General features: G+C 24.4%; 1 protein-coding gene across 1 annotated transcript; it reads right to left on the bottom strand.

Moving 5' to 3' along the window:
* Positions 1–3558: 3558 nt before the first annotated feature.
* On the bottom strand, positions 3559–18093 carry LOC145833689 (uncharacterized). Its single transcript, XM_082940840.1, has 14 exons — positions 18020–18093; positions 17701–17752; positions 16115–16648; positions 14899–15189; positions 14579–14704; positions 12713–12829; positions 12053–12166; positions 8336–8485; positions 7375–7640; positions 5365–5488; positions 4905–5024; positions 4647–4740; positions 4375–4449; positions 3559–4261 (listed from the first exon to the last, which is right to left on the bottom strand). The coding sequence occupies exons 1-14, from the start codon at positions 18046–18048 to the stop codon at positions 4149–4151; spliced, it is 2205 nt and encodes a 734-aa protein (XP_082796966.1). The 5' UTR covers positions 18049–18093; the 3' UTR covers positions 3559–4148.
* Between the last annotated feature and the right edge of the window lie 1401 nt (positions 18094–19494).

Below are 19494 nucleotides of genomic sequence, written 5' to 3'. Positions count from 1 at the left end.
AATCCCCAAATACGTATCTTTTTTAAGCTAAATCAAGTAGAATTTAATACTAAGCTTTAGTTTTAGTCAGTTCATCTATATCGATTTCATTCATTGCATATTATGTCAGTATGTGTATATATAATGTGTGATGCTTTACTTAAACATTACTATACTACTATTAGTCAAGTAAACTTCAAGCACAAATAATTAATAAGTAACTTTTAAACTCTAAATTAAAATAGAAAAGAAAATTTCGTTTTTAAAAATGAAAATAAGAAATTAATTCATCTTTAGTTTATAAACTACATGTAGTGATTCTGATGCAACAAAGAAACATATTTTAAGAGTTTATGCAAAAAAGGACACAATGTTATACCAAAATTTTAATTAAAAATTATAGTCAAGTTTTTTTAAATTTTCCTTTATTTTAAATTTTAGTATTTTTTGAGTAAATGTTAACATACTAAAATTAACAAACACAAGTTAGTTTAGTAATATAGAAATAGTAATTGCAACAAAAAACGTTTATTCTGTGTTCAAAATTTTTTTCTGTAGTTCCTCCAACCCTGACTTAGTAGATAACAATCTAAGTGAAAAAATCACAAACTTTACGACATGATTAAACTAAAACTACAATTAACCTGCTTTAAACAGTTTCATTTACAATTTTTTTTCAATAAAAAGAAAACTAAAAGAAAATTGTAAAAAAAAGGTAGTTTTTTACAACTAAATAAAACTTATTATAGAGTAACTTTATAATAAATTTTACTATAAAATCTTTTTATTAGTTTTATCTGTTTTTGTTTTGAATATTAAAATTCTTAGAAACTATAATTTTATTATTATAACATAAGTTTAATTTTTTTTTAATTTCTTTCACATTTAGACAAAGTTTTTTTCGAAAAATTTGTTAGTTATAATTACAAAAGATGTAAGTTTACGTAAAATGTTAAAAACTTCATTTTCTTACATAGTTAAACAAATATTGGAATTTTTTGTCTATAAAGATGTGACGCAGTTAAACAATTTTATGTACATAACTTAAAAAGGAGGTTTTTGTTTATAGGTTGTCCAAATCGCGCGTAACTGGAAATAGGGAATGATTTATTTTTAATCATCAACATTTGTAAATAGTTACAATACAAATATGCAGTTAAAATGTAGTCTGAGGTTTTGTTAATTGAATTTACTTTGAAAACTAAACAAAAAAATTTGCAATAAAACAAAAAATACCAGACTTTAAGTAGTATTCCTTATAAAATGTTTTATTCTATTTTTTTTTATGAAATTTTGTTTGTTTCGGTATAAAAAATGAGACAAATTAAACTCATAATTTAATTAATTTAGTTTTGTAACCGCTTGTAAGTGTTTTATAGATATTAAATATAAATTCAATGATAAAAAGAATTCTTTCTACTGCAGTTATTTATTGAAAACTTTATAAATTGGTTATATTGGGTGTTCTCGAAGAATAAGTAGTTTAAATGTGAATAAAAAAGCCTGTTTTGAAAACAAGGACTTAGATGCTCATATTTTTTAATACTAAATCTGAGGAGTTTAGAGATATAGAAATATTTATTTCGTGTTTAAAGTTGCCTATTTATCAAAATTTTACTAGAGTTTCGGTGCATAAAACACATATTTTATTGTTTGTACACATTAAATATTGATAAAAATACTAAATGAATTTATCAAACAACCTTTTAAATACCTTTTTTTTGTATGAAAAAAGCAAAAAAGAAGTTTTATCCATTTTTTTATATAACGATTAATTTTCAAAGACATCAAAGTTTAAGTAATATATTTACAGTACCCTCTCGCTATCTGGCATAACTTTCGTTTTAGGTGAAAATTTTCAGTTTAGTTTGAAGCATTAAATGCGCTTCTACCAACATTTTTTGAAATACTTTTTTTTTTTGTTTTTGTGAATCAAATGTGGACAACATTTTTATCTAATAACAACTTAATACTGATTCGCAACTTTTTTATTTTACATATCTGACACACCAAAATATAACATTTCTGTTTTATATTTCCTCACAATAAATTAACATATATAATCTAATAGGATGTGTAAACTAGTTAGAATTACGAAGATTTTTGAGTTGGTACTTATTAGTATACAATTCTTCATTATTACATGTTTTTTTATCTAATGATTATACTAAAACATTATTCAATAAGATTTATCAAATATTCTCAATGTACCAAGTCCTTTACAAGAATTGTTGATTCGTAGTATAATGAAAATATTAAATTCAGATTTAGTAAAATGTAAAGTTCAATCAAAAAATTTAAGCATTTCGTATTTTTTAAGAGATAGTTTAATGAAAAAGTACTTTTACTCTTGACATATAAAATTTCATTCATTATTAAGTGTTCAACTACATATGTTAAAATCATAAATTAAAGCATCAATATTACTTTTTATACTATAAAATCAATTTATCAGCCTAATTTTTCAGTTATAAATAAATTTTTGAATTTAAGTTGTTTTAAATTTCTATTTTTATAAAAAAAATTAAGTTTTATTATTTAAGCTTTTATAGGCACCTTAATAAACAAAAATAGACTAGACATCGTGATGCAAGTTAGCTGAAATTAAAAAATCGATGATTTTCTAAATATTAAGTAAAAACTGTCCTAGCTACTGGAGTTTAAAAGTGAAAAGAGTATGAAAATCATTTTCACTTTAAGTTTAAAAGTCATCTTAACAAAAAACCAAAGCTTCTGAAAACATTCTATAAAACACATTAATTCTTATTTATTTAATAATAATTGATACTACCCAATTATAATTTAGCTTTAGTTTAAATATTTTATTTTGATAACATTTCAATTTCAAAAAAAATCTCATAAGTATGTTTACCACAAAAATAAAAAGTAGAAAACCTGAATTCTGAGCTGTAAAATGGTCTTAACAAATTTCTGTTTTCATATTTGTAACAATATTTTAATAAAATAACATCAACAATAAAAACGAATATTGAGGACTTTATTTGGTATTTTTATTTTAGTACCGTACATAAAAAGTAATAAGATATAAACAATTAGACGCTAATTGGTAAATTAACAAAAAAGAAGTGATTAAAAAAATTTAGTAACATGTTTAACATCTCAACTACAAAGATACATCAAAAACTATTTTATAATACAAATTATCTTTTTATAAAAACGTTAGTATATCAAATTTCCTTATAACTAAATTTAATATAAAACACATATACTGTTTTTAATTTTTTAAAAGCTCACTAAAAAGTTTTTGAAAAAAAACATCTGAGTATAAACTTCAATTGTAATAATAATACAATAAATAAATTTAATAAAAATAGATAAAAATTTTGAGTTACATAGGAAATTCAAACTATATTTTTTTTAAAACTACCGTTTATTATAGCAGCAGATTAATATTACATTTTAGGTCTTTTATGAATGAAAGCTATATTAAATGAACTTAACAAAAACTTCATGTTAAACAGCTAAGTAGTTATTATCTAACTTAAAAATACTTTTTTTATTGATATATTTATTAAATATACTATTAACAACATTTATATTTTGTAATGGAGAATAAAACAACAAACATGTACTTTAATCTTACTTAAAAAAAATATAATCAACTAAAAATTTACACATTAAAGCTTAAACTGCTAAAAATCAAATATATTGTACAAGATTAACACAAAAACTTAACCGTTGTGGTAAGTTTTTTAAATTGTTAATTCAAACAGTATTATATTGAAAATTCTAACACGCTAAAGGGTAAAAAGAGGTAAAGGGTTTTAAGTTATAAATCTTCGCAAATAATAGTTTATCCTTTAAGTAATACTTACTATTGTGGATTAATATAGTCAAAATAAATCGATTTATAAATAAAATACTTATGGCACGAGCTAACCTAGATATTCAATTAATAAAAGGAATGAAATTGCAAACAATTTAGTAAACTCCTTTTTAACAGAAAAATACAAGTAAAACAATAGTTTATGGATTGATTTTGTTTCAAAACAACAAGTTAAATGCTCACTTATAATAAATACATAGTTAAAATAAAACCTTAATCAAAAAAAATTGTTAAAATTTAAAGACACATACATTTAAGTTTAACGAAAATGTCCCAAATTAATACAACAGAAATTTACAGAGCGAAAGAGCTAAATCAAATGCTATAAAATACTGTTTACAGCTTGTTCGTTTTCAATGCGACTTGCCATACTTTTTTTAGATAATGCCAACTCACGTGCCCTTAAAACTTCATTTGCTCTTTGATTTGCTTCATCTGAAAATTTTAGTAAAACTTTAAACACATGTTTGAAAATATTTGAAAATAAGTTTTTTTTTTGTATTTGGTTATATTATACAAGCTTTACATAAGTTTAAAAAAAGTCTAACCTTTTAGAAAGTGAAACAAACGAGCCTGGTCTTGGTCATCTTGATTTAGATAATGTGTTAAATTTACTGGATCAGCTGTAATATAAAAACGTTTAAAATAAAGAATAAACTATTTAAAACTTTACTTTTCATGAGATATTTCATTCACCAGAAAACATTTGAAACTTATCAACAGCAAACAACAATATCGATTTAATTATAAAAAATCTAATTAAGTTTAATTAATCTCAATTAACAAATCAAACAAAGCATTAATGCAGTCAAATGCTAACCTAAAATACACTTCTTGTCTTGCAGCAACTCAAGTCTTTCATCTTGTAAAAATATTCGTGCCAACATCACAGAATCAGGATTGAAAACAGGCCTCTGTGGAGGATATTTTCTATAGTACTTTTAAACAAAACACTTATAAGTATATAAGTTTGTATTGGTTAATATAAAATATAAACAACCACTAACTGCAATGATATGATTACAAAAGTAATTCTATAAACCTTTCATACTAATTCAATTTTATTTATAAAACAAACTGCAAAATCTTTTAGCAGAAGTCGATGGTATTTGCTGTATAGATCTTGCACTCTTTTACATTTGTCTTCAGCTACTTTGTCAAATATTTTTTCACTTTCTTCTCTAACTTTAATTGGAATCTAAAAAAATATAATTTAGCAAAAGAAAAACTCAGCAAATGAATTGAAAATGTTGATACTAAAATATAGATTAAATATTTTTAGAGTTTAATTATAGATGCGAACACAAGTAAAAACTAAGTAAAATTCACTTTACATGGTGAATTCAATCTAGTGAGACTACGTAAAAAGCTAAATATTTTCAGTATTAAAGTGATTTCATAAATAACACCTATAAAACTTATTAGTAAGATTTATGGATAAGACAAACTACTTTCCCATTCTTGAAATAAATATACACATTACATAAACGTTTTAGTGAAATATGAAATTTCTTTAATTGTAGTATGCTTGCACAAACCTCAGGTACAGTATACAGATGGTAGGGAAGGAGACGGTTAACACAATCTTTCATGTTTGCAAACGGAGATTGTGTATCCGGACGCAAAAGCATTTGCTGCTGTTCTACCAACTTTTCGTCTAACCTTGTGTTTTAAATTTAAGTAATTAAAACAAAATATAAGGTGAATTTACATAAAATTCTAGCTATATTCAGGATTCCCACTAAAATTTCAAAAAAAAAATTATAGGGAAACCCATAAAATATAGCAAATCTATAGGGAAATTATCAAAAAAAATTGGTTAATAGATAGTGTCAGAGACCAACTATATTAAGCTGCTGTTAATACTCTTCTTTAACTTAATTTTAATATCAATTTATATATTAATATTATTGTACTTTTATCATCAAATTATTAAGTTTAAACTTATTATAAAATAGAGTTTGAAGTTTCATAGTGTTTATGTCTATTTTATATAGCTTATAGCATATAATGAAAACTTTACGCTGTAGACAGTAACAAATTCAGTGCAGGAGTAGTATTCTAGTAAATCAATATAATAGTTAAGATATAAGAGGCATTTTGAATATTTATTAAAGGCCTAATTTATTTTAAGTAGCAAATTAAAAAATGTTCAGTTTTTTTATTTCTGAATAAAAATATAGTAGATAAGTACACTAAAAATAATAAATTTTAAATAATACTTTGACAACTACAATATTCTTTTGATTATGCTTCACCTGATACAACCTTAAACCGGAGTTGTATTAAGCAAGCCTGAGTTTATAAAAAAATTGAAATATATAAATATGAGCAAAAAAAGAGGTTACTATTAATCTTGATTAATTACCTAAAACACTAATTTAATACCAAAAAGACTTAGAAAAAACTGTTTTTTTAGGAAAACTGATTTACTTATATAACCTATTACGAGACTTAAAAAACTAGCTAAAGTTTTTTCAATAATTCAAGATAGCCTGAGTTAATCAGAGTATGTAGCAGTCCTGAATCAGTCTCTTAAACAAAAGTATTTTTATAATACTGATGTGCCAAATCTTTTTGGAGAAATAAGCATGTTACGTAACTAAACAATTTTCATGCAAAAATGTACTTTTCCTCTCATAAAATCATATAAAAAAGCGATGCGTAAATCAAAGTGTTTTAAATGCACTTAATGTTTTGCACTCTGAAAAGAAGTGCATATAACTCTAAAATACAAAAAAATTATAGAATCAAAAAAATAATATTGGTTATATTATCACAAAAGTTTCAATCATCAAGCAAAAAAACGTAATTTATAGGGATTTTCACTTATTTTACAATCTTTTTCTAAGGATTTATAGGGAATTATAGGGAAGTGGGAACCCTGTATATTGTTTTTATGTTTAGTCTATTATCAACACGACATAAAAAAAATGCTATATCTAAGTTAAAAAGTATTATTAAACCTACATCTAGTTCTTAATGCTTAACATAAATTAAAAATCTAAATTTTTATTTTATAAGTCGATGTGGTGCTTCTTCAATTCTATAATAGCAATTATTTTATTATATTATAAATTATACTATCATAAAACTGTGTACTTTTCAAGAAAGGTTTAAATGATTTTTCATTGTAGGAGAAATATCTATTTAAAGATATAGCTTTTTTGTCATTTTATATTGCATTTACTGAAATAAAATAAAGGAAATTGAAATAACTAAATTTGATACCGTATTTCTGAAAACAAAACTTTATTAATATATTATTAACGTTTAGTAGGGTATAACAGGGTTTACCAGATAGGCGATGTCATCTACTTTTAAGTGAAAGTAATTAATGAAACAAACTTCTTATACTAAATTAATGGTTTGTTAAAAAGTACACCGTTTAAAATAGGCGATATGGTCTCATTGATTTAGTAGTTACTGCATCAAAACTACATCATAGAATAATGCTTAAACTCAAATATACGATTTATTTTCCTTTTTCGTATTTAATAAATTATTAAAAGTAAAACAAATATTTTATAAAAAGACTAAACACATACTTCGAAAGTATCAGAGGTTTTTTGGGCGTAGGTGGTTGACAAAGCTCGTTTTTGACAGTACCTTGAGCGATTAAGGTCTTCAGCTGTGATGACTTGTTTGTGAGCGTGTGGCTTCTTTTCAAACTGTTTTGGGTTGGAACGGCCAGTAGATGTCTCACTCCTAAACCCCTAGTTCCCGCCACTGTATGTACTCTCTGTGTGAGCTGGTTAGAAGACTTCAAGTTTTGGATCTTGCTGAGAGATATGGTTGGATGTTGCTGGACCACCTGGAAAAGAGTGAAACGTATTATTATCTAAATCTTATAAAACATTCAATAATTAAGTATAAATATGATTTAATAATTAAATATGAAATTAAATATGAAAACAATTTCTGCTTGCATCTACTAGCTTCAATACTAGTATTGTATACATATAACATGCGGTCAATAAAAATATATAGTAAGTACAACATTTTTTACTACTTTACTAAAATTTTTGTCAAGTAACATAAAAATGTTCCTTTTTTAACTTAAACTCTGCAAAATCTTCTGTTAATATTTAAAGAGTTTAATTCTGTTTTCCTAAATTTGTTCCTTTTTCAACCCACTTTAGCTGAAAGATTATTTTTGCTTTATATAAGTTTAGATTGGGTTTAAAACAAACTAAATGCACTAAAAGACGGAGTATTTCTTCACTGGCGTATGATTAATCATGTTTTTAATACTTACACGATGCACTTAACAACATATAATATTCTTAAAACACTTTTTTTAATGAAACAAAGCAGAAATTTGAGTTTTCTTAATTAGAATAGTTATAAAAATTGACTTACCTATAGAAATTTAAAATATACAAACATTTTTTGAGTGCTATGATAAAAAATGAACAATAAATTGCAATGTAAAAGCTTCTAAAAAAATAAACTACTAGAAATGTTGAAAAAATAAGTAAAATATATAATTAATTAACTTAAACTAACTTTATTTATTGCAGTTTGAGAAACTGAAGAAGTCAGACTTTTTTTTTCAGTGGAGTTTGGTCTCTTAGGTAACTGAATTTGTCTTCCAGGTTTTGTTTTCACAGTTATTACAAACGGGCTTCCATTAGACTTGCGAAAATGATCCTTGACCTGTTATATTTTTATTACTAGATTTAATAATAGTGTTATAAAAAAATTTAAATAACAGATTCAAGTCTATACTAGAAGTGGGCAACGTACGACTCGCGGGCCAGATAGGCCGCAGAGTGAAAATGACCGGCCCACTAAGGTCAATAATACAAAATTTGTATAAAACTTTGTACCAAATTTTTACTAAACAAGACGTAAGAGTTAGACTTTAAGGAACTTTAAATTCTTCTTTTAAATTATATGTAGTAATAAAAACACCATTTTGTCTTAATACTTTGTTTTGTTTAAACTTACCTAGAATATTCTATACTCAAATTACACTAAGCAAAATATTTGTTTTAAGTCTGATATTTTATATATCTTCGTCATCTGACATTTCAATGAAATTCATAAACAATGGACGAGTCAAAAATGACATTTTATCCCGAATAAATAGTGAGTTGTTTATATCAATATTAAGAAAATTATTTTTTCTATTGTTTCCCAACAAGTAATTGACAACTATTTTCAGACAAACTGCTAAACTTTACATTTTAACAAAGTTTAGGAAAAGTTTTAAAATGCGTTTAGGACCTAAAGCCGTAAATTTGGCAACTTTAAAGAAAAAGTATAAAGGTTTTACTCAATTTTCCAATAAGGATTGGTTCTCAGATTTTGCATTCATGGTAAATTTGTTTAGTCATATGAAAGAACTGAATACCAAACAATTGGAAAGGTACTTTTGCTCATGAAATGTACTCTGTATTTAAGGCTTAAAGGTTAAAGTTTAAACCATTTTCTCTCAATATATGTAACAATAACTTGACGCATTTTGTAACAATTGCAAATACAGAACAACCAGTGATATTAACGGAAAAGTACATTAATATCACAGTTTGAGCTGACAATGAGTTTGGTATGACAATAAAGTTCAGTAAAACAATGCAATTATAGAAAATTTCAAAACCGAAAAAACTTAAAAAGTTTATGTTACACTTAATAAGTTAAAGGATGTCTCGAGTAAAAATTAGTAATTAAATTAATGAATTTATAAAGTTATTGTTAATTCTGCCCAGGGTTACAATAAAAATAGAAATCTAAATACTTAATAAATATTAATTTAAAATGTCATACTTAAGAAACTTTGGTAATTAAATGGATAGGAAATAATGATCAACCAGATCCATAAAATTAGTATCCAGCCGGATCCAAATAATAGTTTCTAATTAGAATCCAGCATTATCGAGATCTAAAAAGAGATTGTCCGATCGGAACCGTATACTGGATCCGGTAGATTAATTATTCGAAATGCTCCGGCCCGCCAAGGACTTAATTTTTCCTGATCCGGCCCGCCGATTAAAAACGTTGCCCACCCCTAGCCTATACCAAACAGCAATATGTACTGAACTTAAACATTAAGGTAGACATTTGAGGTAATTAATTAATTAAAACGTTTGAAGTAACAATACTTCAAACTTTTTAATTATTTAATACTATTAAGTTAGGTTAATTTTGTAAACTATTATAATTATAATGAATTGCAAAAGCTAAAATAAAAATGTTTAACGTCTAAATATTAAATAGCATATTCTGGTGCTTTATTTTATAAAAAAAAGTGGTTTAAGGTTACATTGAAATATTTAGCTATAAAAATTATTTTATATGGTGAATAAAACTACTGTTTAAATAGAATTTAATACAAACCAGTTTGTTAGAAAAACAAAAAAAATCAGTAAGATACGGTAAAAAGTATTTCAAACAAATTAATTGATTGAAAAAAAGAAGTTTATTAACATAATAAATAGAATGTTTTATTTGGATAACCAAAACATTATATTATTTAAAACTAAAAATCTGATCAAATTAAGTATTTCAATATAACGTCATAAAAATTCACTAAAAACACAAAACTTATACAAGGCTTTAATATTTTTTATAACTGTTGTAATTTTTTAACTGTAGAGCTAAACCTTCAAAATGTAATCAAATTTTAATGTTACAAAACAACAATGTAAAAATAATAAAAAAATGATTGTAAAAATCTTAAGATAATTGTTGAAAAACACTTTTAGAACTTTCAGTTTTCTCTTTCAAAAAGTTGAACTGTACAGCTTTACAATTTTATTTTACAAATTCAACTATGTTTTATAATTGCAATTTATTTTTCCTTTAATGAGAAAGATTTACTAAAACAATTGAAAAATAACATTTACCCATATGGTTAAATATGGATTAAATAAGTTAAAACAATTTTAAACTAGATGTAGAAGTGCAGGGTCAGATTTATTTGTGAAAACTAACTTTAGTTACTCGTAAAAATTGATTTATATTTACAATCTAAATTAATTTTTATAATAAAAAACTTGAAAAATTACTTATTAATTATGTTAATCGGTTGTGGTCTAAGCATCTAAAACCAGAATATTTTGATTTTCATTAAGTAAATATTATATATAATAAATAAGCTAGAAAGTTCAAAATTTTAAGAACTAAACAAAATATGCAAGCCAAAAAAACTCAGATGTTTTATATATCATTTCATATAAAAGCAAATTTCATGATTAGATCAATAAAGTATATAATATATTAGTACATTAATATTCCACTTTAGTACGCACCACTTTTAACATAGCCCAAAAATACATACTCAAGATATCTTATTACGAAATTTCATACACTACCCTAAAAATTTCAAAAACTACTAACACTTTAAGCATGTCATTTTAAAAGAAATGAGGTTTTCAGCAGAAATGGAAGCTGCTTTTGGGTAACACTATGGAAAGATAAAATAAACCTTATAATTATTTAGTAAAACTTGCCAACAACAAAAAGTTTCTACCAGACGCAAACGACAGCCTACTCTAACATAAATATTTTCAATAGTATCTAGTTTTAAGTCAGGGCCGGCAAACTGTGGCTCTAAAAGCAAAAATCTGCGGCCCACGATGTATTTTTAACTAAAAATTTAAGTATCAAAAAACAACTTTTTTAGACAAAAACTTCAATTAGGCTAAAAATTTAATACTTAGTAACTAATATTAATTTATCATTTTATTTTATGGTTTTAAATAGTGTAAATTGTTAATTACTACAAATATTTTTAATAACTGCGGCCTGAGGAATACTTTTGTTAAAATAATGCGATCCTTAAGCATTATTTTCGAGAAAAATTGGTCTTATATTTATAAAAGTCTTCCGACCCCTGTTATGAGAAGATTTTACTTGCACTGTACATGATTTCTATCAAAGTTAAAGTTTAATACAGCTCTTCAATATTTATGCTTCAATCATGAGATATGTAAATTTAAAATGCACGGTTCGTTATTTACATTAAATACTTAAAGAATAAACTTTGTTTTCATCAGTATATGTGTACATATTCTTTATTATTAACTATTTTTACTAGGTGTAAGAAATTTTATTAAAAAAAAATGTTTTTATTATTATTGATTACATGCAGAATATTTTCTAATGTTAGACGATCAAAAAACAACATTTGACCACAAAGTAAATGTACTCAACTACAAAATACTGTATACCTAACTTTTTTTATCTCAATAAAAAAAAAAGTTATTGAAAACTGTTTACTTTTGAGGTGAAGAGTTGAGGATGTTTAATGTAGTATTCTCTTATGTGCTGCTCCATAGGGTGAACGTGTGCCCAAAAAGCTGTGTACAATTGACTTTGATTTTGGGTCAGTTTCTGTCAAGTATGTTCGCTGAATTAATTTTATACGAACAAATTCCACGGCTTGTTGTAAGAATCAGTTCAAACACTTGGCAAATAATCCAAGCATTAATGTTTAAAAGTATAAGGAAACAGTGTTCATATTATAAATTTTAAAGTCAATTATTTATATCAATCTTTTATAAACTTAAAATATATAAAAAATCTGAAAAATATTATACTTATGAATAGCAATACAAGTGTTTTATGTTTTGTTTAGATATCTTAAAATTAGACTTATCTAAATTAGTAAGTAAACTTAGCTTTATAAATTATTTCATAGACCATTTTTAAGACCATTTTTAATACCATGTGTACAAAATAATTAAACTTTCTAAAAGTTTTTTTTTTTGGTTACAAGATTTTATTTGGAAGATAACAAGCTTATTTTTAAAGTTCTTTGTTTTTCAACAAATACTATAAAAATTAGGATTAAAATTAATCAAAGTATTTTATCAAAATAATATTCTTATTACTGAAAATTTATAATGTATTTATAATTTCAAAGTCTTGTCAACTTACTGAAGTATCAGTTCGTTTTTCACGAATAATTTTTTGTACTTGACTGATTTGTACAGCCGATAAGCCAGGATCTACAGTAAAATTCACAAAATTGTTTCTGTTTGTAGTGTTCCGAAGCTAAAAGCAAAGCATTTAATAAGTAAAAAAGTCTAAATGATATTAACTTTTTATAAAAGTTATAAATATTCTTAACTAAACTAAAACATGGTTGAATTATTTCTCTTGAAATATTCAATAATAGTGTTAAAATATTACAACAATAAAAGTTCAAAACTATTTTTAAGTTTTAGCCAAAAAAAAAAATCAACTAGTAATTAATCTTCAATACCATAAAATGGATATACGTAACTATAGTAACTTTGATGAAACAGATGCAAGTTTTCCAAAATACTTCAATTAAATTTTAACTAAGATAAAAACAAGCCTGAGTAAGTGGCAACCCTGATAATGTCTTGCTTGTTAAGTAACACTAGTGATTAGGATTATATTATAAAAATTATTTCAAATATTCTACTTATACGTTTTGGCTTTAATTCAAGAAATATAAAAACTACACAAAAAATATTAAGTGTTTCAAAATATTACCAATTTTTGAACAACAATCATTTATAACATATTGCACTAAAAATGTGTGTTTAAATGATAAAAACTTTTATAAAATATAAAAATTCACATTGAAAGATTATACTTGTTTTCTTTTTGTTATACTTCTGTTTTAAATAAGTAGAACAATTTTTGATTTATAAAAATACTCTTGAAAAGTACAAATAAAACATGCTCTCTAAATTATTTAAAATAAATCTTAATCGAATTTCTTTTTATATAAGTTCATAACTGTTACATTTAATAAGAATTACAACAAAAGGAATAATTTTGATAATCAAGCTAAAAGTTTAGAAAAAAATATACTATATTGATAAAACTAAAAACCACAAAGCTTAGTATTTGTATATTTAAGTTTAGCTAATAAGTAAAAATAATTAAGCAGAAAAAATAGAGTAAGCATAGAGGGGGGGTCAGACTTTTTTTTAACTAAAAATAACATTGGATCTATTATGAAAGCTTGAAGTACAAACTACAAGCCAGTTTTCATTTTTTTTAAATACTTATTTAACTTTTTAGATATTGTATGTTTTATTAAAATTTTCCGATACAAACATATGGACTGCAAATTTTTCTAGGTCAGTTTTCTCGGAAATTTAAAAAATCACTAAAAATCTATCTTCTCCTTCATTTTTTAAGCTAGAGACATCAAACTTTCAGGAAACATTCCTTTCATAGTTCAAAAGACTTTGAATGGTGAAATCAAAAAATTTTAAAAAATAAAAATTTTAGTTAAAAAAACAAAAAACAGGTGTTTTTTTTTTATTAAAATTTTATATTTAAAAATTAAAAAAATTCCTGCATTCAATCTTTTTTTAATTTAATAATACACTTTCTGTGAAAATTTGAAGAAGATTGCTTAAAAAATGAAAGAGGAGATATATTTATAGTGAAATGATCTTTTTTCGCGTTTTTAGTTTGCGCCTCTATTAGGAACCTATTGAGGACACCGACTTTGATCGCTCATATCACAAAAATTACTTTGAATTTTTTAAAGCGGTTAAAAACTTCTGATAGCTCAGATAAAACTTCACAAAATGAGATCAACTTGAAAAATCAAGGTGGACCCCCCTATGCCCTTAATATCTAAAAGAATTGTAAAAAAAATCTTTTATATTCACATGTGAGAACAATATTATTTTGAATATTTAAAAGAAATTAAAACTTGAAAAATAAAATACAGAAACAACCTTCATTTTAAAAAAGTATGAATTATAAAAATAAAATACAACATATAAATACTTATAAATTTAAAAATCTTACTTTGTCTGCCATTGCATCAGCCGGAGATACAGCATAAGTTTGTCCATTAAACACTCTACGCACTGTTTTATTTGTATCCAGCACACTGTTACAAACATTAGCACTTGGAGGTTTAATTTTGTTTCCCTGTTGAATAATAATTCTGAATATTAAATTAAGTATCATAAAAATAATCTATAATTTAAAACTAATCAGTGGTTTACATTTTTTTAATATTAAATTTTTTTATTAAATACAGCTTTGTGGTAAAGAACATTACAAGCATTTTTTTTTCTAAGATTAAGTTGTTTGGTTTTTTATGCAGAATTAATAGAAACTACCTGGTTACGAATTACATTTAGAGTATATTGGCCACTAGAAGTCGGGTTAACTTCGGATATAGGACGCTTTTTTGGTAAAACAATGACTTGATGTGATGCAGTTTGACCATTGGAGGCCACTCTTATAGACTGTGAATTGTTCGAATACTGAGGTAAAGCAGATGAGGCACAAGTTATAGGAATTTTCACACTAGCAATCTGCATTCCAACAAAAGGACTGTTGTTGTTGATTGTTTTCTTGATTTGCTGGTTAGTTGATGATTTTGATGTCAAATAGTATTGACCTTTGAACTGCAATTATACTATATCTATTAGTCTGAATTTACAAACAAAATTAGTCTGAACTAGTCTATCTGTATTTAGCTTTATTTTAGAAGTATTTAAATAAACTCTTACTATTTCATTCACCATTTATTGTATATGTATAAAACAAGAACATAAGCTTAAAAATCTAAGAATATAGACCAAAAAATAACAAAAAAGCCTAAATTAGATGACCATTTTTAAAATTTTGCTTTTGATTTGATGAACTAAAAACTTTCTGATTTGACTGAAAATTGGCAATATTGTAGATAAAAGTACAATTGTTGTTATAAATTTCTTTACTATATAGCTTTAAAATAAAAATTTTTATTAACAGTTCAATATAATTGTGCTAAAAATTTTATGTAAAATTTAAATTTAAACGAAATTATACAAAATATAGACAAATTTAAGTTTGTAAATTTTTTTTTTTTGCAGTTTCATTGTAAAAACAAGTTCAAACTTTTTATTAAAGAACTCCATTATAAACAATTACGTCAGAAAGTATATTGTTATATTTATTGAAACTGAAATTTGTTCAGAATTTGTTAAATTATTTTCTCGAAATTATGAATTTTTTTCATAAACATTTTAAGACTAAATATAAGCTGACAAAGTGTTTAAAAACTTTAATATCAACATTAAACGCACAAACAATGTTATGTGATATTATTATAATTGTTAATACAACTTGTTTCAACAACTGGTTAAAAAAACAATTTTACTTTGAATAAAAAACACATAATAAGTAAGTGATACTAATAAATATAAAACGTATAATTTTTATAAAATTTGAGCATAAGAAAAAAGTGTAACAAATATTTAATGTTCAATATAAATTAAACTTTTTGTTAAACTGGTTTTTTAACTAATTTGATACAATTACAATCCAATGATAAATAAAGGATGTTACCTGAACTTTGCATGAACCTGGAGCGACCTGTACTTTTTTGCCATTATTATTGTACCCATTTCGTAATTGGACAATTGGAGCATTATTTACTACAACAGTACTTTGATTTAATTGCACAGGAACTGAAGTAACTATTTGAGAATATAATTGATTGTTGTTTGAACTTGAGAAAGCTTGATTCATTGTTACAACTTTTCCATCTTTTCCTTGTAAATTTTGATATTGAACAGTTGTTGAGGGATTTACTATATATTGGTTATTTTTCAAACTGCTATTAGCGATTCCAGTTTTACTTGATTGTGAACTATTAGTGTCGTTTGTTAAATTTAAAAACTGACTAGTATCAAACATGTTATCATCTACAGCTTCATTTTTTATTTTTGGAGTAGAAGATAAATCCAAATTTAGATTTGAAGAGTTGCCACCAGAGAGGTAATCAAAATCATTTGAGAAACTTAAGCAAGAATCTTGCTCAGTTATGTTAGCAGCTTGTAATGATTGCTTTAAAATGTCAATTCCTTGTGAGTCTCCTGCCTAAAAATTGTAATAGGTTTTTTTTAATTACACTGCAAAATTACAATATTTAAGGTACAGAGGGGTCAGATATTTTAAAACAAAAACTAACATTGCCCTTATTAGCACTGGTTTAAAAGTAGTAGCAAAAGGTAAGTCTTTCAAGAATACAAAATATTTAAATAATTTATTATTAAATATACAACTATTTTTGTGAAAAGTTTCCAATATTAATGTATTGACTGCAATTTATCAATCCTAAATTTTCTAAGAAATTTTGAAATTTAATAAAAAATTTTTTTTTTGAGATTTAACCTCAAATTACTGGTATACATTACAAATAGTTTTAAAGGAAAATCAAGATTGAACTTTTAAATTTTTTTAAATAAAAAATAAATAAAAATGGGTCGTTTTATAATAAAAACAACTTTTATTCATACTTAAAAATTTGAAGTACTTAGACTAAAATTCCTAAGAGAAGATACACTTGATTACTTTATTATTATATTTTCAAAGATAATTGAAAACAAAATTATACTATCAATTTTAAATAAATCATGAAAACTAAAACAAATTTTGTTTTTTAATAAAAGCTTTTAATATCAGTAGTTGTTAAAGATTTCAGAATATGAGCATAATATTTTTTTTAGATAAAATTATATGCATATAAGACATTATAGAGTGTTACTACTAAAATTAATCTCATTATGGTAAATTGTTTATATTTTTAACAAACAAACTGTTAATGTGTAAATACTAGTTTTAAAAATAAACTAAGATTTATTACTCTACCATTTTTTAGAACTCTTTACTAACTGTCTAAACTTTTGTGCTAAGTAAAGTATTTTTTGTGCACACTTCTGCGAAAAATTTTTTAAATGTTGCCTTAAATTATTTGCTTAAAGCTTTCATATAACAACTAATGTTTTTTTTTTATTTAACAATTTAAAAAAAACCTTAATAAATTTTACTGATCAAAATAATAACAAAACTAAAATTTTGACTTTACTAAATTTATAGCAATGTGCAAATAAACTTTTAATTTTCATACATGTATACTAACAAAACCTTACTTGAAAATTGGATTCACCAACAGAATCATAGTTTGAAAAGTCATCAAAGATTCTGTAAAAAATTATATCCATAAAAAGCTAACTTATTGATTGTTAAAAAATATAAACTAATATATAATATTATTTATGATAACTTTAAGTAACCATTTTCAAACAAAATGTAGAAGATTATTATCTTTTAACTAGTTTGATTTATGAAATTAGTCACTTAGTTTTTTTATTTAAACCTTATGTACAAAATTCAAACACAAAACATTTTTAAGTATGTATTATAGTTTAAATAAATAAAAAAGATTGCTAATGTAAACATGAAAATTACCCCAAATGTTCAGTTTCATCTTTATCCATTATTTCATTCCAAAATAAATTAACTAAGAACTTGATTTTTTTTATTTATCTAATTTAAATTTCAATATATTGATTTAAATACACTATCAGTTAGTATGACACTAATAAAATTTTGTTGCTGACAGTAAAGTATTATGAGTGTTGCCACTCTTTGATTCAAATAAACTGTCCTGAGTGATCTTTTACACAGTCATAAGGATTTTAAATCCTAAAAAAAAAATTTTTAATCAACAAAACCAAATGAGTTTGGTTTGTTGTAAGGTTGGTAACTTGAGTTTAATATGTTCAAGGGTACATCTAAAAAATCTGTTAGGAATAATCCGGATTTTTTTGTTACTTAAAGCCGTTTTGTTTAAACAAACCTTACAACAAACCAAACTCACCAATTTTATACGTACACAACTATTCCATTCACCCCTGAAAAGTACTAAAACAACTACATGAAACAATAAACAGAAGACTCATAAAACTTTCTAACAATAAAGAATCTTTTAACAATGTAAAAAGTGAATATCAAAAAGCATTAATTTCAGCCAATTAAAAAGATAATTCAAAATACGACAAGACCATTCTATCAAAAAGAAATAAAAGACAAAGAAAAAAAAGATATAATATTTTTAATCCACTGCTTAGTTTAACTGTAAGTTTTAAAATAGGCAAACAATTCTTAAATTTAGATACCACATCCTTTGATGAAAACTATCCATATAAAAAAATTTCAATCGCAACACAATTAAAATATCATACAGTTGTACAAGTAATTTTAGAAGCAAAATAATAGCAAATAATAATAAAAACTTTAAACAAAAACAATATAAACAATAAAAGATAAACTTTTTAATTGTAGCAAAGAACCCTGCCCTTTGAACAGCCAATGCCTAATTTCTAAAATAGTCTATAGAGCAACAGTAACATTCAATAAAGCAACCAAACAGTATGTGGGATCTACGGAAAACAGTTTCAAACAAAGATATATAGGAATCACAGTTCTTCAGACAACAAATTTAACAAAAGACATACAACAGAACTGGCAAACTACATTTGGAATTTAAAAGATAACAACACAGACTGTAAAATTAAATGGGAAATACTAAACAGGACAAAATCAAAATTCAATAATAAACTTGGCTGCAGACTTTGCAACTTAGAAAAAATCAAAACTGATAAATCAGACAAGACTATGATACTAATCTAAACAAGAAAAGTAAAAGACAAAATATATCCATTCATTACCAAAAATATTTTTTTAGCAAAATTTAACCCTATCAAATTTTAAACCAAAGTAAAATTAAGCCGCACACACAAGCAGTTTAAAAAAAAATTCTAATACAACCTTTACATACTTTACAAAAGTTTAAAACCAATTATTAAGCTTTTTCAACATGCACAAATTCTTAAACCAATAACAATAAAATCAGTGAATTTTTCAAACTTAACTTACTGCAC

Source organism: Thalia democratica, chromosome 1 (genome assembly GCF_965202585.1).
Source record: "Thalia democratica chromosome 1, ktThaDemo2.hap1.1, whole genome shotgun sequence".
Classification (NCBI taxonomy): domain Eukaryota; kingdom Metazoa; phylum Chordata; class Thaliacea; order Salpida; family Salpidae; genus Thalia; species Thalia democratica.
Note: the sequence above shows the minus strand (reverse complement) of the source record. Positions and strands in the feature narration are given on the sequence as shown.